The sequence below is a fragment of the Mastigoproctus giganteus genome, chromosome 2 (assembly GCF_048544385.1).
Source record: "Mastigoproctus giganteus isolate SK-2022 chromosome 2, ASM4854438v1, whole genome shotgun sequence".
NCBI lineage: Eukaryota > Metazoa > Arthropoda > Arachnida > Uropygi > Thelyphonidae > Mastigoproctus > Mastigoproctus giganteus.
In genome coordinates, this window is record NC_143576.1 from 162175625 (window position 1) to 162198025 (window position 22401).

The window sequence follows — 22401 nt, forward strand, 5'->3', positions numbered from 1 at the left end:
TGCCAACATTCTAAATAGAACATTGGTAAATTTGTGCCTCCCTGTTATTTTTTATGGCCTCTTGTGATTTGTGTCTTCATCTCCTCTAGCGTTTCTCATAGTGAGCATAACTGATCATGTCTCCATTCCAGGAAATGGATAAGGATTAGCTGGCTCTCTCTCTCTCTCTCTCTCTCTCTCTTCATCAGTTAGGGGAAAAAAAAGCACTTTTTTTTCCCCTAACTGATGACTGGATTTTGGCTCTTTGAAGGCATTCTAGATTGTCCAGAATTGTTTTCAGTGCATTAAAGCCTATTTTGACTCTTGCATACATTTCCTGGGTCTCAGAGCAAGTCTTCGCAAATAATTTTATCTATTCTCTCATTTTTCACTTTCACTGTAATGCGAGGACAGCTTGATCGTGGCAAACCATTGCCGCCGCTACCACCGTCATAAACATTGATGCTAAATGTGCTCACATTGACTGTCATAGATGCTAAATGTGCTCACATTGACTGTCATAAATGTGGGCGAGTCACCCACCCAGACATGGGCGAATCTCAAGTGTAATGTTCTCTGTGGCGCCTCCGTTGCCAGATGGGTAGGAGTGGCAGTGCGTAGCACACGCTTCTTAATTAGACCGGGGTTCAAGCCTGTGACCACCAAATACGGAAGATGCGGAAAGGTCAGGGAATGACAACTGCATATCCCCGGAGCAATATGGCCTTAGTTGCTAATGCTTCTAAAAACCAAATAACAACAACAGCAATGTTCTCTGCATTCAGGAACAAATTAACACACCACTGAATCACTCAGATCACTGTTACCCTACATTTTTACAGACTGCTACAGCCCTGCCATCTGGTATGCACTGTTGGAACTTGCAGATACTGGCAGTAATGTTTACATTTTTATCCTGTGTTACATTTCCAGAACATATACCTATTTGTATCTATATAGTTATGCCTGGAGGCATATATGAGTCTCTGGTCCAACTGATGGATTAGCATCTCATCACAACATTTAAATCAAATTAAACCTGCAGCAGATAGACAGTAATTCCTCTTTGTCATTTGGTGATTGCTGTTATAAGTTGCTGACTATATAACAAATATAAAGTAATCTCTAGATGAAGTCAATAATTGGCTTGGAATGCATGCTGGAGGAAACTGTGCCCTAATGCAATGAAAGACTAGAAAAGCATCTCATTAGTAGAAGAAGAACTGTGGAGAATTGAAACAGTGCTGTGACAGAAGATTTTGGTGATCTCAAAGAATGCAAGGTGAAAGCAATGATGAAGAAGAGTGATGTTATTCAAAAAACCTCAGCTATTGCTGTAAGATGCTAGCAAAGCTTTTGGACATGTTAAGGTGTTTTAAATGGAATTTGATGGAGGAGCCTAAAATTTAAAGGAGTATTGATGACTTATGGTTCCTTATGAGGAGGAAACTTGCATGGATTTGTAAAGAAAGATGACTTTTTTGATTTGTAAAAAAAATTACTTTTTTAAAGAATATTGCAACTGTACCTTTTTTCTCTGCACCCTTGTAAGCCACCTTTACAAACAGATCTTTAGGAGAATCTCATATCTCTAATCTATTCTCTTATATCACAGCCACAGTAATTATCTTTTTAATGTTGACACCGTCTATGACAGCATAGGGATTTTGTCACTTGTTTGGAGGTCTTGAATCTCATCGATGACTGGAGGAATTTCTAACGGTCTCTTCATCAGTGCTGTAGTTAAATGATTTCAGGCAGAGGATGTAGAGTTCCTTCTGCATGGTATTCTGGATTTTTCATCCTGAAAATTGGCCATGAACAACATGAAAATTGGCCTGTGAACATACAGACATATCTAATACACAGTAGAGTAATATGGTCTAAGTCACTGTTGCTCCTAAAAAAATTGACAATTTTCCTTGTATTTATTTTTGTTATGGTCAGTATAATTATTACTACCACTTGTTAATTCTTGTTGATCATTTATTGAGTTGTTATTAGTTTTTTTAGAAGAATCAGTGACTTAAAACCATATTGTTCTGGTGTATTATGTCTGTTCAAGTTGTGTTCATGGACTGAAAAAAAATCAGAATAATTTGTGTGGCAAAATTCCTTCCTTCCAAGGTCATCTAACTACAGCCCAAATTGAAGAGAGAAACCTTTAGAAAAAATCCTCTAGTCATTGATGGGATTCATACTCAGCCCTCTCCAAACAAGTGAAAAGTGACAAAAATACTATACTGTCACAGAGGAGTAGTCTGCTGGAGTCAGTGATTGTGTATTTGGAAGTTTGCCATTGCCAAAGAATGTGCAAATGGATATGTGAGGAACCTATAGAGCACACAGCTTTATTGGGTTGTTGTGTTCTATAGGTCATCTTGTACCATATCAAAAATTTCATCTTTAACATCTTCATGGTAGATTTTATGGTCAGGCGCCTTGCAACATTATAAAATCATAGCTCCTAACTCTCTGGGTTTAGGATGAAGAATTTTTTTTTTTTTTTTGTTTTGTGTCTCAGTTTTACCCCTTTATCTCACTGTCATAACATAGCTTGTAACATGATTTTTTTGTTTTTTTACAGAAATCTAGTTTTTACAGTGAAATTGGGACTATTTAAAAATTATGCAAATAATGCTTCTCATAATTAATGAATTGGCCATCAAGTCTTCAATGCAAAATATGAACATGTGATGATAAAGTAATTCTTCTGTAATGTGCAACCAGTTCACCATACTTGTGTGGTGCAAAATTAATATCTCAGTAGGATGCAAAAAAAAAAATCCAATATATGTAAAATTTCAGGAGACAATATATTGTAATATTTTTCACATATTGCAAAATATAGATGAGGGTTTTTTTTTTTTTTGGATTTTATATCACCTGTATATATAGTACACAAATCAAATGTGTAGTGTATGCTGAGGTAATTTTTCAGTTTCAAGTAGTGGAAATCACAATGTATTAGGATTAGTAGTGGAAAATGATACAAGAAAATAAGCTTATAAAGCATCAAAAAAAAAAAAAAAAAAAATTCATACATCATCTGTATCCCCTCCAATAATTTGTCTAGTTCTTCACTGATTTTATTCAAACTGCCTACTTCCACAACAACAGATATAAGTTTGTTCCAACAATCAACCAGCTGAAAGCAAACTTCCACAATTCTGTCTGCAACCATCCTTCTTCAATTTGAATTAATGGCCCCCTCATGTGTGTAGTCTGAGCATAAGGAAGAATGCCGTCAGCATTGTACTTTTTCAATCCATTGAAAGTCTTAAAAACCTCAATCAGGTCATCTTACATGTGCCCAATCTCCAGATGCTACAATTTGCTGAACTGACTTCTTTCTTGGTAAGACTACCCTTTTGTTTCCTTTGCCAATCTCTTTGCCCTTCATTACACCCATTCCAGCAGATCTACATCCTACCTAAAATGAAGTGTTCAGACCAGTATGCAGCACTCAAGATGCAGCCTAACAATTGCTTTGTACAATGGGATAATCACCTTATTTCTGCTAGCAATGATCCAGTATATCATTGACAAAACCCCGTGAGCTGTCCTGGTACCCTGTCTGCACTGCTCAGAGAACTTCACAGCTGACTGAACAATTACCCCCCAAGGTATTTTTCATTATTCACTAACTTGCCCGAGTATAGTACCACACTTTTGGTACATTAACCTGGAATTACTGCTACTCGTATGCAGCTAACATTGAACATGCATTTGCTAACATGGAACTTCAACTGCCATTTCTCAGTTCATCTGCCTAATTTTTTGAGATCTTGTTACAGTAGCTTACCTGATTGCTGTCATTAATCACACTGCCAACTTTCTATCACCTCAAACATAGATATTGAGCATGATATACCTTCATCAGTACCATTTAATATCTCAACTACCTGTGAAAGCAACTTGTTACAGCAATCAACACTGTGACAATTTCACTGCTAAAAGAAACTTCCTGAAATCTAGTCTAAACCTCTTCCTCTGTAATTTGAATTTATGGCCCCTGATTCTGGAATTCTTTATAAGCAGTGAAAAATTCTACCTTAATTCATTTTACTAATCCCCTCCCAGAGACTTATAAACCTTAATTAAGTCACCTCTGATGTGCCTGGTTACCAAGCCTGGCCCACATAATCAGTCTTTCCTCATACGGTCTCCTTTTGCTGATCTCACCATGCAACTTTCCTGTCTTTGGACCCTTTAAAGAAGCTGTCTTTTTTTGGATGAAGCCTCCATACTTGAATTCAGTTTCCAAATGTGGTCTTACGATTGCCATATACAGCAGGGTCATGACCTCCCATTTCTACAGGATAATTCAGTAAATCATTGATAGGACACTCATGGGCTTTCCTGGCTGCCTGTTTACACTGCTAAGAAAACTTCATATATGCCCATATCATAACTCCCAGATCCTGTTTTCCTCTGCTGATGTTAATTCAACCCTGCCAAGTGTATAATTTATTTTGGGGTTGCTATTTCCCCAAGTGAAACCTTCCATTTTGCTGCATTAGAAATAGCTGCTGCTTTTCTGATAATTTTTTAAGTATGTTCAAGTCATCCTGAAGGAGCACTGCTTGGCACTGATCATTAACGACTCTACTTTTTCCTACTTTTCAACTAAGCTGAAAGCAATATGTGAAAATGTTTAAAATTCGTGTGAAGGTTATCATTAAACAAGTCGCATAATACCAAAATGTAGGTTGTAATATGAACACTAATAATAATGATAACATCACCAAGGTTTCTGTATTCTTTCTCTCTGTGTAATAAGATAAAAAAAAAAAAAAAAACAGAATGAAAAGTGCTAAAAAATCACGTATCGTCATGATTTTTACTAATTTGTTAATATTCCCAAGATTCTCTGTTGAAGAGTCACTTATACAGCTGTAATTGACAGCTATATAATCTTTCTTAATAATGCAGGACATATTATGCAAACTAATCAAAATTTAGAATGAAAAAAAATAACAAAATTACTTTCCTCTATATAATCCTATAGAGGAAAGTTCATTTGGTTGTTTAGTAACCATCAAATACATGACACTTAATATTCAGTATAAATACATACTGAATGTATAAACTAATATAAATATTAGAACTGGACTGTTCTAATCTTTTTTTTTTTTTTTTTTGTTACAGTATGAAGATTAATATTAGCAGTTACTTATTGAGTTTTTTTGTTTATATTTGTAGTTTCTAATTGGTTTTAATTTTTCTTTCCAGAGAGCAGCATTAGAATCATGTCATAAAGGATGGGGTCAATCAGTTATTATTGGAGTTGCAGGAGCAGGACAAGAAATATCTACCCGACCATTTCAACTTGTTACTGGTAGAGTTTGGAAGGGATCGGCATTTGGTGGTAAGAGCTGATTTTATTCCTCTTTTCCTTTTACAAAATTTCAAATATACTCTCCAAGACAAAAAAAAAATAATAATAATTTTTTTCAAAAATCAAAAAAAAAAAAAAAAACCCAGTGATATTGATCTCTTTCTTTAATCGGAAGGGAATAATTCACAAGGGATTTGATCCACCAGGTAAGACAGTGAAAAAGAAATAGTATGCACAAATTTTAGATAATTTGTTTCAAAGAATTCACTGAGTAAGGCCTCAGCTTTGAGAAAAAGGAGGTTCCTGTTGCATAAAAACTCTACCATTCTGTGCTAATTATTAAGGAGTGTTTGGCAAATTATGGGATTATGGAACTAAACCATCTTCCCTTGATTTACCTTCCCCAGACTACTTTTGTCCCACAAATTAAAGTACATGCTGAAAGGACAGTGATTTGATGATGTAGAAGATATAAGAAATGTAATGTGACAGAGGAATTGGTGCAGTTAATTTTTAATGTGGTTGAAAAATGTTTTTTGCTGGCAACATTTTTTAAACACATCTAAGGGTGATCTCACAAGTGTGTGGCTGCACATGATAATTACTTTGCAAAATGTTAAAAGATTTTTTATTATTATTTTTTTATTTTAATATCCTGTTTTCTTTAAGCTGAATCAGTTCTGGAACTTGATTGCCAAACCTTGTATATTCCTAACAGTCAAACTGACACATAGCTATGGGTAAAATTTATAAAAAAATACCAAACAAGTGACAAATTATCACGGGTCAATTCTGACACTATTTGGCATGCAGAGTGTTAATTATTGCAGAAATACCTGAAATTTAAGAATTTCAGAGTTCATCTAACACTCAAGAAACGTGTGGTGATTCTGGTTTAGTCATTAATGTGATATACAGGAACTCCCTGACTTACATAATACTCGACTTTACATAAGTTTTTGCCGGCTGGTGTAAACTTAAAAAAATTTGTGGAAACGTATTTTGCATTCCACAAGAATAAATGGAGGTATTGTGAAAACATTGCAATGTGAATCCAATAACACTGTTTTTTTTGGTAATTCATTCCAAGACCTTGGAAGTTGAAATTTTCGCTATATAAGCTATTTATCTCTCTAAAAGGTCATTTTTATAATGGGGCGCTACCCTTTCATCATTATCATATGTTCCGTTATAAGAATCAATTTTGAATGGCTTTGTTGATATTTTTCTAAAGAACTTTGAAAAATATCAACTTTGTTGATATTTTTCTGGAGACTAGGCACCTGCGCAGTGATCTGATTGAGGTGTATAAGGCCTTGAATGGGTTGAGCACGCTGAATTCTGATGGGATCCTTCCACTTGTTCAGATTACGAACCTAAGGGGGCATAAATTCAAATTAAGAAAAGACAGATGTAGAATAGATGTGCGGAAATTTGCCTTTAGTCAGCGGGTGGTTAATTGTTGGAACAAACTTCCATCTGTCGTTGTGGAAGTTGATAGGTTGAATAAATTTAAGGAGGAACTGGACAGGCATTTGGAGGGAATGGTGTGATTTTTTTTTTTTTTTTTTTTGGCTGATGCTGCATAAGTTCATACACATCCTTTCTCGCATCACATGCCACTACTACTACTACTACTACAACATTTCTGGAGGTCATGACCATAAAACAATAAAAACAATTTGCACCCTCCGGTTTATTGGGCTTTTCTGTTAGTGCATTTAATTATAAACAGTTAGTAAAATAATCGATTTTATTACATTTGCGATAATCCTGATAACTGGAATTGTGTGGTGTTTTCTGTTATTATGGTGAAATGTGTTTCCCCTTCACTGAAATCTTCAACCATATAAGAAACTTAAAAAATTTTCAGAATCTTCTCTTCATTCCTATTTACTTCTTATAATGGTGAAGGGAAAGGGACCAACGGAAAGTGCGAGTACTAGGAAACGAAACAAAATTGATTTAGAAATGAAGATGATTAATTAAGAAGTACGAAGCAGGACAAAGTTTGTCATCTATTGCACAGAATTAGGTTTCACTGTTTCAACAGTGAATACTATTTCAAAGGACAGTGCCCGTATAAAAGAACATGTTAAAGGATCAAGGCATTTAAGATCAACAGTGATTACAAAACAGCATTCCGGTGCTATATCAACGATGGAAAAGCGAATGAAAAATCAAGTTCAGAAGCAAGTGCCCTTGAGTCCAAAGGCCATTCAAGCAAAAGCAAGAAGTATTTACGAAGATATTAAGGATAAGTACAGCGAACCCCAAGCCAAGTTCGTGGCAAGCAACAGGTGGTTTAATAGGTTCTAGCATCATGCTGCTTTCCAAAACATTAAAGTATGTGGTGAAGTCGCCAGTGCTGATTTTGCAGCTGCAGAGAAATTTTGCGATGTGTTATAAAAAACCCTTTCTAAATATATATATATATATATACACCGTATTTCTTCGATTCTAAGACACCATCGATTGTAAGACACACCTTAATTTCAGTACCTTAATTTTAGAAAAAAAGCTTTGATTCTAAGAAAATATAAATAAATAAAATAAAACACTTAAAATAAATCTAACAAATATTTTTATTAAAATAGAATTCAATTTACTAACAACAATAGTACCAGTATTTTCAGCAGGTATAAATAAATAAATTTTCTGTTTATACTCCGGGATGGCCAAACGGTCAGAGGAGTTGCCATGATAGATTGAATACAAGAAACAGCACCGTATTCAGTAGTCACGGGCTTGAACCCCGGTCACTAAAGGCACCCGCGCGCCTGACCACTAGGCTACGGCGGCCTTACAATATGTTATTCATCACTTCCTTCTGAATCTTCTGAGCCACGATATCTGCATCTGAATCAATATCAGAGTCTACTTCACATTCAGGGTCAGATTCTTCTGAGCAATCAAGAGCATTGGTGATGCAACATTTTTTAAATGAGTGCTTGACTATTCTTTCTAAGATCAGCTTCCAAGCTGTTGATACCCATTCTGCCAATTTTGATGCCGGCGCTTTCTTAATTTTTCCGGAAGGTGTCAGCGGAAGGTTGTCGGTCAACAGCCAGGATTCATATTCCTTTCTCAAGTAATCGTTAAATGGTTTGTTGACTGAAACGTCAAGTGGTTTCAGTTGGCTAGTCATGCCACCAGGAATCACAACCAAGTCACTACATTTTTTGCATATTTTATTTTTACCCATTCGGACAAATGTCTACGAAATGCATCAAGTACTAGCATTCTAGGTGGGTTACGAAGACTTCCAGGACATCTATTCCACACAACATTTTAGCCAGTCTTCCATGAGCTCTGCCGACATCCATCCATTTTTTTTGTGCACGCACAATAACATCTTTGGAAAATTTCATTCTTCGGTAAGTTTTTCGATTTAAAATTAAATATGGTGGCACTTTCGATCAGCGGTGATGCATAGCATCACAGTGATATGCTGCTTTTCGTAGCCCGTGCTTATAGTCTTGATTTCTTTAGCATTGATGGTGTAATTTCGAGGCATACTGGGGTTCGAAGAAGACTGGGGTTTCATCAGCATTTCCAATTTGACTAAACTCACAGTTTCTTTTTTTCCTTAATTTCATCGCCTGTCGCTGAAAGTTAATCAGCTTCTGTTGAAAGTCTGCACGAATTTTTTGACAGATAGATGTTTGGCGCCTTAATGATAATCCACTACAACGCACGAGTCTGTCGCACCAGCCGTGACTGCCTTTAAAAATTATTTTCTCTATTCCGAGGGACTTGGCAATTTCTCCGGCTTTCAATTGCATGGCTTGTCAAGTGATGGGTAATCCTTTTGTGCGTGTCTCCATTACAAAACATATCACAGCTTCATCAACTTGTGGAAATCTTCCTTTCTTAGACCCTATAAAGCACTTGGTTGTTGCTGTGTACAAAAATATGGAATTGCGATCATTTCTACAATGATGATTTACTTCACTGATGTCAAAATGTCGACCCGCAGCTCTATTTCCATGTTCTTTTGCATACACAGTAACTTTTTGCTTCAATGCCACTTTGTAGTGCAATCTTTTTGACATTTTAATGTGCAATAAGGGATGAAAATTAATGAAATACTGTAACTCTCCTTCTTACGTACTTTCGAAGTTACAAACAAAACTTTCCAGTTTTCACTGAGTGAGCTCCACTGTAATGAAATAACAGTGGCTTCACATTTTAAAAGCATGTGAACTCACCCACTCCACTTTATTTTCCAATGGAATTGGTGACTGTCATCATCATCATCATCAGCCATTTTCAATCCACTGCAGGATGAAGGCCTCTCCAGCAACTTTCCAGTTCCTTCTGTTTTGAGCACTGGCCATCCATTTACTACCCAAAAACTCATGAATTTCATCTATCCATCTCCGCCTTTGTCTTCCAGGTTTTCTTCTAGCTCCTCTTGGGTACCATTCTATTATTTTCTTAGTCCATCTGTCATCATGTCTTCGAGCTATGTGTCCTGCCCAAGACCATTTTAGCTCTTTAGTTTTGATAAGAATGTCCTTTACTTGAGTTTGCTGCCTAATCCATGTGTTTCTCTTCTTATCTAACAGTCTGATTCCCAGTATAATTTGTTCCATTCTTCGCTGTGTAGTTCTCAGCTTCTCTTCCATTCTTTTGGTGAGTGCCCGAGTTTCACTTCCATAAGTCATGGTGGGGAGTATACATTGATTCATTATTTTACGTTTCAGACAAACTGGGATATTGCTCTTCAGTATGTGACTATATTTCCTGAATGCTATTCATCCAAAATTTATTCTTCTCTTGACTTCCAGCCATTTATCATTATTACAGCTAATAACTTGTCCCAGATAAGTATATGACTCCACCTTTTCAATTACTGCTCCTTCAATCATTATTTCCCTTTCCGTGGCATACTTGTTCATCATTACTTTTGTTTTAGTTTTAGCCATATTCATCTTTAGTCCAAAATCCTTACTAACTGTGCATAACTGATTAAGATTTACCTCTAATTCTTTGGGATCGTGGCTTATGACCACAATGTCATCTGCAAATCGTAAATGGTTTAGGTACTCTCCGTTCACATTGACTCCTTTCTGCGACCAGTCTAATCTTCTGAAAGTTTCCTCAAGGGCAGCAGTAAACAGCTTCGGAGATATTGTGTCTCCTTGTCGAATTCCTTTCTCGATTTTAAATTTGCTATTGTCTTTGTCTAGTCTAATAAAGGAGGTAGCATTCTCATATATTTTCTTCAAAATCATAATATATGGGGTATCTATGCCTTGTCTTTCCAGTGCCCGAAACATTGCCTTATGCTGTATGGAGTCAAATGCCTTTTCATAATCCACAAATGCCAGGCATAATGGTGTTTTATATTCATTTGCTTTCTCCATTAGCTGTGATATTACGTGAAGGTGATCCATAGTTGAGAATCCTGTCCTAAAGCCAGCTTGCTCTTTCGGTTGATTCTCATCAAGTATTCTTTCTAATCTGTTAGTAATGACCCTTGTGAACAACTTGTAGATGTGGGATAACAAGCTAATTGGTCTATAATTTCCAATTTCTGATTTATCTCCTTTCTTATGCAGCAAAACTATGATTGCATTATTCCACTGCTTAGGCGTCACACCTTTTCTAATGCACTTTGTGAAGAGCCTTGCCAGTTTTTGTGTTATGTCTCTTCCTCCCAATTTTAACAACTCTACAGTAACTTCATCTTCCCCCGGGGCTTTCCGATTCTTCATTTTCTTCAATGCATGTTCTACCTCATCAGGAAGAATATCGGGTATGTCGCATGTGTTGCTACTTTGCAATCCATCTTCCCCACTGCTGGTATCATTCCCTCGCTCCTTGTATAATTCTCTATAGTAGTCTTCTGCTATTTGAATTATGCCTTCTCTGCTGTTTATAAGTACACGATCGCTATTCTTCAGTTTCAGTATCATTTGTCTTTCTGTATTACTGCTCATGGCTGCTGATTTAAATCCTTTGTTTTCCCTTAATGCTTGTTCTACTTTTCTTGTTTTTTTTTTTTTTTTGGCGCATAGGCTTCTGTGGCCATAATGCACCTCCCGAGGTTTTTGCAGTACTTTGATCCAAGCCCGAGGCGGGAATCGAACCCGCGACCTTTGGGTTGCCAGGCAAGCACTTTACCCACCCGGCTAGCCCGGTCGGCACTTTTCTTGTGTTAAATCTTCTTACGTCCTCTCTGAGTCTCTTTCTAATGGCTTTGCATAACTCAGTATACTCAATTTTCTCCCTGTCAGTGTTTTTCTTGCTCTTCATTTGTCTTGCTCTTCATCAGTTCATCATGACAAGTGTTTCTTGACTAATTTTTTCTTCTGTGGATTTCTTTTTCCCTATAGGTTTCTTAGGCTTTATCACTTTCAGAAAGTTGTAATATTCCTTGTCGATATCTTGGTCCTGTGCAGTCTGCAGAAGCTCAAACTTGTTCTTAAGTTCCAGTACATACTGCTTTTTCTCCTCCTCTGTTATCTCAAAGACCTTTGTATTATTTACTCGAGTCAGTTTTTTCCTTTCCTTTCCTACATCTATATCAAGTGTACATCTTACCATTCTGTGATCACTTCCAACACTTACCTTATTCAGGACGGTAACATCATTCACAATATAGCTTCTGTTAGTGAGGATGAAGTCGATTTCATTAGGTGTTAATCCATTTGGACTCTTCCATGTCCACTTTCTGTTCACCCTTTTCTTGAAAAAAGTGTTCATTACTGACAGTCCTTGAGATTCTGCAAATTCCAAAAGTCTTTCACCTCTTTTATTTCTTTCACCAATTCCAAAATTTCCTATAGTTCCTCTTTCTGTGCTGTTTTGCCTTTTTCCAACCTTAGCATTGAAGTCCCCCATAATAATAGTGTAGTGGGTTTTCTGCTCATCTAGAAGACTCAATTTCGGTGTACATTTCTTCAACCTCTTCATCATCATGGCTCGATGTTGGTGCATAAATCATTATAATCTTTAGCTTGTACCTCTTAGAAATCTTGAGTATTAGTCTTGACACCCTTGGTGATGTACTTTTGAATTCCAAAATGCTGTTTTTAAAATCTTTATGGACCAGAAGCCCAACTCCACCTTCACTCCTTTCACTGTTTCCATTGGTGTACAGCAGATTTCTGCTTGATAAACTTATAAGTAATTCATTTCTTCTTCTTGTTTCAGCCAAACCGATGATATTCCAATTCACATTTTCTAATTCCTTTTCCAGCTCTAATATCCTGTCTTCACCGATGAGTGATCGTACGTTATAACAGGCCAAGTTCAGTTTCCTTGCATGGCAGCCTGATCGTACCCAGAGATTCTTAGCACCCTCTGCTTCCACTCTGATCCTCTCGCTGCCGTAAGAGGGAGAGTGAAAGCTGCTGGGGACTGAGGGCCATTTGTATTGTTGTGCTGTCATGTGCTGGAGGGTTTGGTCTTTTCCTCTTCACATTGACCAGGCGTCTTGAAGAGAACCACTTTACACGTTCGTTGCCACCTAAGTGACGTAACAGGGCTTACCATCGAAAAGGTGTGAATGAGTGGATTTTAGGGAGGCAGGCCAACCGGACTTCTCCTAAATCTTCTGTAATAGAGAGATATTGGATCCATCAGTGTTTTAGGCTGAGTGTCTGATAACACACAGATACCTGTTCCCCTCTAAGCCCCTTGGTGACTGTAGTAACGGTCAAACTTGGAGGTGGAGTTTCCACGTAAAAACAAAACGTGTGGTGCTGTGCAAAGCGCGGAAAAATTTGAAAAAAAAAAAAAAACTGTGATTGTCAGACCCCATCGATTTTAAGACGCACCCCGTTTTTAGAGCCATTTACAGGGAGAAAAAAGTGCATCTTAGAATCGAAGAAATATGGTAAATGGTTAAATGTAACCCCTTAAAGGTAATGTTTAAAAAGTTACATATGATGAAGAGGTCTTCTGTTGAAGAAATGGTTTCCTTGAATAAAGATTAATAAATCAGATATGACAGATGCATCTAAAAGTGCAAAGCAGCATTAAAAGATGCAAGCATATATATAAGTTTGTATTAATATATTGAATAAAGTATGATAAATGGATGTGAAAGTGCCAGTAACTAGAAGGGTAAGGAAAGTAGAAAAAGAAGTGTAGTAAATTTGTGAAAGGTGAAAGAATGTTAATATCCTAAAGGTTATGATGAACATTTTTCATCATAACCTTTAGGATATTAACATTCTTTCATATTGATTTTATGAATACGCATTTGGGTTGTTTATATATTAACAATTGACATTAACTTTATTCTTATTAAATATGCAACTTAGAAACTCTTATAATAACATGCTACATTGGCAGAGTAGACTAAATTTGGCCGAGGAGACTATTTCTGCTCTGGATAGTGCTCCTAACTATGTTAATACACTGATACATACACAAATAATACACACACTTCACAGAGAAATCTAGCATATAATGCTTCTGGCTCTAATATCTGAGATCCATTTCTTAAATTTCAATGTTGTAATAACAAATTGTCTTACTTGTCCTTATATGCATCTAAATCATGCTACAATTAATATATAGGTGCCTCCGGGTTGGGAAGGAGCAGCAGTGCATAGCACACGCTTCTTGATTAGACCGGGGTTCGAGCCCGTGACCACCAAATACGGAGGATGCGGAAAGGTCAGGGAATGACCACCGCATATCCCGGAGCAATATGGCCTTAGTTGCTAATGCTCCTAAAAACCAAATAACAACAACAATTAATATAAATGCTCAAATATTTTGTAAAATGAATAATGTTATATATATGATCACTTGTCGTACTTGCAATGTTAAATATATTGGTCAAACCAGTAATAATTTACATATCAGAATGAATCTACATTGTTCAGACATTAATACTTACAATAACAAGTCTAGTAAGAAAACAGGTAATCTTGAACATGATATTGAATTTAGACATTTCCAAAAACATACTTTTGGTAATATTTTCATTTCAATACTTAATGTAATTAATAACATAAATGAAAGATTACTGCAAGAAGAAATTAGCATGTTACAATATAAAACACTATATCCATACGGACTGAATAACAGATTTGATCAAAAATACATGACTAATAATTTGAAAGACATTTGTGTTTATAATATTTCAAATTGCTAAACTTCATAAATCTAAATGCAAAAGAATATAGTAAATCCAAAACATTTAAGAGCGACCGAGAACAGCTAGAGGATTTCATAGATTTATTTAAAATTTAGGACACCGATCCTATAAACATTGGTAAAATACATAATACACTCTTCAGCATTAAACTTAGTGCACTCAAAGCCCTAAGCAGGAAAGCCAATAATTATGTCTTTGGATTTCTCACCTTATGCACATTACACTGAGACATTGTTAAATTCAGAATTAATATTTTGAATATTAACAAGCAACCAGAAAACTCTGTCCTTGTCTTATATTTTCAAACTGAAATGATGGATAATTTGGATATACATAGAACTATTAATTTACGTAACGACTTGCTACCTATTAATAACTTACATATTAATATCAGATTTAGATATGCTAAACCATTTGGTCTTAAAGCATGTAACTATAAAATAATAGCTACAAACCTTCACAATATTAACATTGGACAGGATATATGTATTTGCCACAAGCCTTCATTTCTTAGATGCGTAGATCCTGATCATAATCACATTATAACCGGCGATTTAGATATAATCCCATATCCCGAGCTTAGAGATATTTTATCACTCGGTTTTAAGTTTCAACCTAACCTACCTATTAATAAATCAACTTTTAAAAAACTGTTATATCTAGATTTATTAAAATACTGCATAAGATCTGCATACAAATATAACATACCGGTTGAGGCATACCACATGTGGCTAAATATCATATTTAACAAATATAATCAATTGAAATTCATACCGGATAATCTAAATAATACAAAATTAATAAATAAGCAGCTCAAAGAAATACACAATCATTTTGTAATTACTCCGGTTGACAAAAGCTGCTTACAATTATGCAATTATATAAGTCATATTACATAGAATTTTTTTTTTTAAAAAATGAACTGAAGCCCCTCGACAATTTAAAAGATGTTCTCCAGAAACTATATGTGGAACATAAAAATGCTATAAAGTTTGATTTAACCTACTGGGATACTCGAATAAATTTATGTATTTTTAAGAATTACGTATATGACGGAACTTCGTTATACTTACAAGTGAATGGCACCCCTATGGGAAGTCCAGCATCCTGCATAATTGCAAACCTCTATCTATATTCTACAGAAAGGACATTCCAAGATAACCTACTTATTGTCCGCATTTCATTCAGGATTACAGCAAATTATATCCAGAAGAACTTGTATTGGAAAAAACTAACAATTCTGATACCATAGCAAATTACCTGGATCTTCGTATAGAAATATTCCATAATAATATAGATGTAAACGTATATAATAAAAGAGATGCATTTAATTTCAGTGTAGTTGGCCTTACAAACTGGAGATCTAATATATCGAAATCAGTGAATGCTAATATCATTTTATCCCAATGCCTGAGGATTGCTTCTATTTGCAATAAAAACACAACCTGTTCAGCAAACATAATAGCATTGTACAATAAGTTGATAAATAATAATTTCCCTATCGCTTACCTGAAATACCACTTCAGGAAGGCGATAAATATAATTAATTTCAAAAATTTATTTTCTGAACCCATTGCTTCAATATAATTACCATAATTACGGATTTAGAGCCATGTATATTTTGTACATAGGATACACTTTGCTTTCTTGGTGTCTTACGGCATAGAAAACTTGTACCCACCGCCCTGCAAATTATAGTGTATCATTTATTTTATTTTATGTTATTTTATCTTATCTTATTTTATAATTACGCTGTATATACTTAAGTTCACGCTAAGGTGACATGCAAATTCAGCTCAGGGTCCTACTATAGGAACGGGTTTGCGATCCTGGGCATACCCGAGCTACAACTTATATCTTGTATTGTCTTTAAGCTGTCCTACACTCTTTGTTCTTATTTCTCTGAAATTATTAGGGTAATCCGAGGATGTAGGAGAAACTATTTCTTATTTGTACTACTATATTTTCGCCTTTATGGAGTTCAGGTTCTATTATTCTTACTCTATTAGTCTTTATTCTTCTTACTATCTGCATGTTTCTCTTTTTGTTAACTTAACTTTAATTAATTAATTATTTATTTATTTATTTTTACCCTATCCATCACATAGGGGTCACCAAATATATATTAACTCACTAGAGGGATTGTTATTTCATGACGACTATTGTTGTTACTACATTATGTCCTGGATACGGTAGATATGCCTTATACTTTATATTTATTCTTATTTTAATTATTAAATTATGTTCTCTGTCGGGTCAACGATGTTCAATATGTGCTTACATTCAATGTACTTTCATTCAATGTTCAATATGTGTTTATAATATCTTCCTTTTGATTCTAAAATTTTTAACTACCTTTAATTGGTTTAGATTCAAATTACTTAATCTCTTGATTTTTTATATTTTATATATCTTACCAGATATTGATCATTACAGAAACAGAACTTCTTGTCGTTTTTTGCCTTCAGTCTGGGTGGTTGGCCCTAGTTGAAGTCATCTAGATTGTGGGTAGACAACGATAAGTTTTATGTATATATATTTTTTATATCCCTTGCGTTTCTTTAAATCCTGCTTGAATTACCTTCTATATTATTATCTTCAATATTATACAAAAATATATTATGGTTGTAATGCATAATTGCTCTAGCAACTGCATTGACCCATAAGTATTAGTTACAGCTTGTTACAATTTATTAACTTTCTTTCCATATTACTCATATATAATATAATTACAACTGAATGTAAATTTGTATAAAGTACATTAATGTACAATAAAAGAATCCAAAGTGAGCCTTTAAGCCAATAGAACAAATGTACAGTTTTTGGCCTCGTGGTGTAATGTTCAATCAATAATTTGATGGCATTAATCTGATCCGGGACACTTTTCCTACCTTTCTGTTCATTAAATACATATATAAAGTGCAGCTATTTGAAAAATTAAATAGTTGTACTGTTCTTTAAAAATATATTGTTGTATAGAACAGATTATATTTCTTAGGTTGGAAAAGTTGTGAGAATGTGCCTAAGCTGGTGGAAGAGTATTTGATTGGAAGATTGATGGTGGATGAATTTGTAACACATACTAAGGTCTTGGATGATATCAATGATGCTTTTGACTTAATGCATTCTGGAAAGTCGTAAGTCATGGCAAATTATTAAATATGATATGTTATGTTATATTTTGTATAGAATTAAAATGTGGTATGGTATTTTGATTATTTACATTAATTACATTGCTTTAACAATATAAGGAGATCTTATTTAATGTCCATTTTTAAAACGTTTTGAAATGATTACATAATTTCAAAACATTTTAGAGTTATATTCAGTAATCTGATTATTAGTAGTGATTATTCATGAATTGAGAATTTCAAGATAAAGGAGCCACTAGGTGGCAGTGATCACAGTGTACTGATATGGGATTTGCTTAAGGATGTAACTACCATCAGGGGTAAAGGGAAAAGTTTTTTTACTTTTGCAAAGGTGACTACAGTGGTTTCAGACAGTTTTTAAATCCTGCGCAGCAGAACCAGCTGATAATGTTACCAACAGCAAATTCTCAATGGGAAGCATTCAAGGAATTAATCTTGGAAGCTGCTAGGCTTTTCATACCAAATAAAAAATACTGTTCAAGGTTTAGGCCTAAATGGATGTCAGATGAGCTAATGAGACTCGTGGCCGAGAAGAAAAATGCATGGGATGCATATAAACTATCAGGTGACACAGAAGCCTATGGTAGATATAAGCAAGTCTATAATCAAGTCACAAAGGAGGTTAGGCAAGCGAAGGCAGATTTCAAGAAATCTTTGGCAAAGGACGCAATGAAACACAGCAAAGACTTTTTTACTTATATAAACTCTAGAAGGAAGGGAATTTTGCTAGTATAACGATGATTATCCCTTTGTATAAGGCAATGGTGAAGCCACACCCTGAGTACTGCATACAGGTCTGGTGGCTTCATTTTAGGATGTAGATTTGCTAGAATGAGTACAGAGAAGGGCAGCAAGATTGGTGAGAGTAACAAAGAGGTTCTCTTGCCAAGAAAGGCTTAAGTTCTGCAAATTGCAGTGTCTGAAGACTAAACACCTGCGAGGTGATCTGTTTGAGTTGTATAGGGCCTTGAATGGTTTGAGCAGGCTCGATGCTGATGGGATTCTTTCTCTTGCTTAGATTACGAACTGAGGGGGCATAAACTCAAATCGAGGAAAGTCATTTGTAGAATAGGTATGCAGAAATTGCCTCTAACCAGCGCGTAGTTGATTGCTGGAACAAATTGCCATCTGTCGTTGTGGAAGTTGATAGCTTAAATAAATTCAAGGAAGAACTGGACAAACATTTGGAGTGAATGGATGGGTGAAATGGGAAGTGGTTATTTTATTTTATTTTTTTGTCTGATGCTATATAAGCTGTTTTTGTTGCATCATATGCCTCTATTAATGCTAGTATTTCTGCTGTTCTGAGTTATTTAATTTCTCCAATTGCCAGGGTTGGCCAACTGCAGATTGTAGGTCCCTAGGAATAATAAATATTTACAAACAAACTTCTATATGGTTCCATCTCACCATTTAATATTTCTTTGGGAGGAGGGGGAGAGCATTAAATCAGTTTAAATACTAAATGAGATCGAGTGTTTCACATTGTTTTGCCTTAGATTGATAATATACTTTCAAATATGTTTTTAAAATAATAAAAACATTTTAAAGTACGATAATCTAAAGCAGAACAATGTGAAACACTCACCCTTGTTATTTTATTAAAATCATGAAAATAAATAAATCAGTGTCTTTATTTTGCATTGTGATTAACCTGTTTGCACAATTATGTCCCATAACCAGTTTTTAATTAAGATGGCACCTGACATGCAGAGAATTCCCCATCCCTGTTTTTGTTTGCTTTTTAATATTCATATGGAAAGTTTTTAGGATTATTTGTCCACAAAATGTGTTATTCATAAATTGACAATACAACGCCCATTTATAACACTTTCTTTAAGAAAATCTTTTTCAGTTAACTCAATGGTATGCATCTGTTATGTTAAGTAAGACCTCCTGTATTCTATATTAGAAATGTTTTAGAGAATAAATTTCTGCTGTCTGTTTCTTTATATATTTAATATTAAATCAGTAATTATTAATTAAAGAACTAATACAGCTCTTTCTGTCCTTCTCCCCTTTTTTAAAATTTTTTTGTATATTGCTTTTGAATATAACAGTACTCAGTATATACTTTTATCCCACAACACTAGAATGAAGTAGAAGCTTGTTCCAATCTGGGAAAAAGCTCTAGAGTAAAATTTTCAGTTTATACTCTAATCTTAAGTATAAACAGAAAATTGTGTAGCGCACACACACACACACACCATATGGAAATTTGGATTGCTGGACATGCTCGATCTTTTCTGGAGTATGGTGGATAAAGGCACAACACTGCTCTATGCATTGGCAAAGAGTGATCAGATTATACAGGGTGTCTCAAAAATACACGGCATAACTTCAGGAATGAGTTCCTCGTATGTAGACAATAAAAATATTTTATATCAACATAGTTCCGGAAATGCTTGGTTTCCGAGTTTTGAAGATCTGTCTATGACACTTAACTGTTCACATCACCTGATAGTAATTGCTTAAAATGTCCACCTTCTGCTTGAATACAGGCCTCACATTGATGTCTCATGGACTCGCAAAGACGATGCCAAATTCCTGGCATGTTTCGTATTGTCTCACAACCTGCCACAATTAGATTGCAGAGAGTTTCCACATCAGCTACCGGAGTCGAATACACCAATGACTTTAAATGGCCCCACAAGAAGAAATCTAGTGGGTTTAATTTAGGTGAGCGTGGAGGCCAGGCATTTGGTCCACCTCTACCTACCACCACCCAGGAAACCTTCCATTCAGGTAATTGCAGGCTAGGTGGCTGAAATGTGCGTGAGTGCCACCGTTCAAGAAGTGTGCTTGTTGATAAATGATCAGTGGCGTGTTGTCCAAGAAATCAGGTATGTTGTTTTCCAGAAAGTTTCTGTATGCCTGCCCTGTGAGTTTCTTTGTAAGTGCATGGGGGCCCAAATAACTTATCACCAAAAACACCCGCCCAGATGTTGAAGCTGAACCACTGTTGGTGATGTGATGGAAGAATTGCATGTGGGTTTTCCTCAGCCCATACATGCTGATTGTGAAAGTTTTGGATTCCGTCTCATGCGAACTGTGCTTCATCTGTGAATATCACTAAGGCTGGAAAGTGAGGAGTTGTACCACACTGCTGCAAGAACCACTGGCAGAACATTACTCGGGCAGGGTAACGTACCCTGCCATTAATGTACCCGTTGCAGATGGTAAGGATACAGTTGATGTTCTCACAATAGTCGGATTCAACATCCAAATAGTCGAATGTTGAACAGCCAGTTTCATTGCTATTCTGTGTATATTGATTCCAGGAGTGGCATGCACAACACAAAATCTCCTCCTCTACTTCAGGAGTCGTAGATCTTGGTCATCCTCTGTCGGCAGCACAAAGTGTACAGGTCCCATGTTTACAAAGGCGGCGATAGATACCTTCAAACGTTTTCCTGTCTGGACATCTTCGTTCTGGGAACCTTTCGTGGTACAAACAACAAGCCTCCAGGGCATTCTGTCTGCCAAACCGTACATAAAGTGCATATCTGCTTGCTCCTGATTTGAGTACATGGTAGGAATGGAGAACCACCCGATTCTGTCAGTACCTTGTGATGAAGGAAATCACATGCAGAAGATAAGACATTCCGGTTAATAACTCAGGAACCAATCATTTCTGGAACTATGTTGATATAAAATATTTTTATTGTCTACATATGAGGAACTCGTTCCTGAAGTTATGCCGTGTATCCACACCCCGTATATGGAATGGAACGGACTGAAGTTATCAGGTGTGACCACAGACATAAACCAAGAGGGTTTAAGTGTTTTAAGAAAACAGAGGCCCCGAGTGCCAAGCGATAGTGCCCAAGCGATATTTTGTGCGATACATAGCGTTCTTTCTCAGCGGATTAGTTATATTTATTTTCCAGTGTCACTATTCTTCTTGTTTTTCTTAAGTGATTCTTTACTTAAAAGCTTTGAAGTAGAATCCAGAAAGGAAATACACCTTTCTTTCCTTGTGTGTATATATATATAATCCTTACTAACCTAACTAAACCTATAAACCGCTTGGTCACTGGTGGCACCGCTCCTGCCTCCACGTGGCGGGGCTGGAAACCTGGGAGAAGAAAAACACTCTCCCGGGGCAAAAAGGAGCAAAGATGGACATAAATAGACATGCCACTTATGGATCTCATGATCCAGATCTCTCAAACAGAGAAGACTTAAATGCAGGAAATGCAAAACGGCAGAAAAAAGAAGGAACAGAAAGCCCTGCTCCTCTTTTTTTGATACTGCATTCTTTGACTGACAATCCTTTGAGTAAGCTCTCCCCATTCTTAATACAGAAATGTTTTGAGAATGTGGCGGGCCCACCAAAAATGGTTAGAAGATTAAAATCCGGAGACCTTCTAGTGGAGATGAACAAGAATAAACACTCGGAAAAACTATTAAAAATATCGACTTTTGGTGGAATTCCCACAAAGGTTACCCCGCATGCCACCTTAAACTCCTCTAAAGGGGTAATAGCCGAGTGGGATCTCCTTAACGTATCTGAGGAGGAAATCGTTCAGGAATTAGGCGATCAAAATGTAATAAATGCCAAAAGGATAGTCATTAAGAAAGATGGGGTTCTTACTCCTACCTGAACCGTCATTCTTACATTTAAAACACCAATTTTACCAACAACTGTTAAAGCTGGATATTTAAGGTGCAAAATTCGACCTTATATTCCAAACCCAGTCCGGTGTTTTAAATGCCAAAAATTTGAACACTCACAAGCAGTCTGCAGGGGTGTAACCACCTGTGCCTCCTGTGGTTCAAAAGAGCATGTTCACACAGACTGC

At 35.9% G+C, this 22401-nt stretch overlaps 1 protein-coding gene across 1 annotated transcript in view; it reads left to right on the forward strand.

Annotated features, from left to right (window-relative positions):
* Nucleotides 1-22401, forward strand: part of LOC150089713 (alcohol dehydrogenase class-3-like) — a 130484-nt gene that overhangs the window by 71637 nt on the left and 36446 nt on the right. The window contains exons 8-9 of the mRNA XM_090368752.1: nucleotides 5215-5350; nucleotides 17443-17581. Of these exons, the coding sequence (XP_090224878.1) occupies nucleotides 5215-5350; nucleotides 17443-17581 (275 nt within the window). The remainder of the gene's footprint in view (nucleotides 1-5214; nucleotides 5351-17442; nucleotides 17582-22401) is intronic.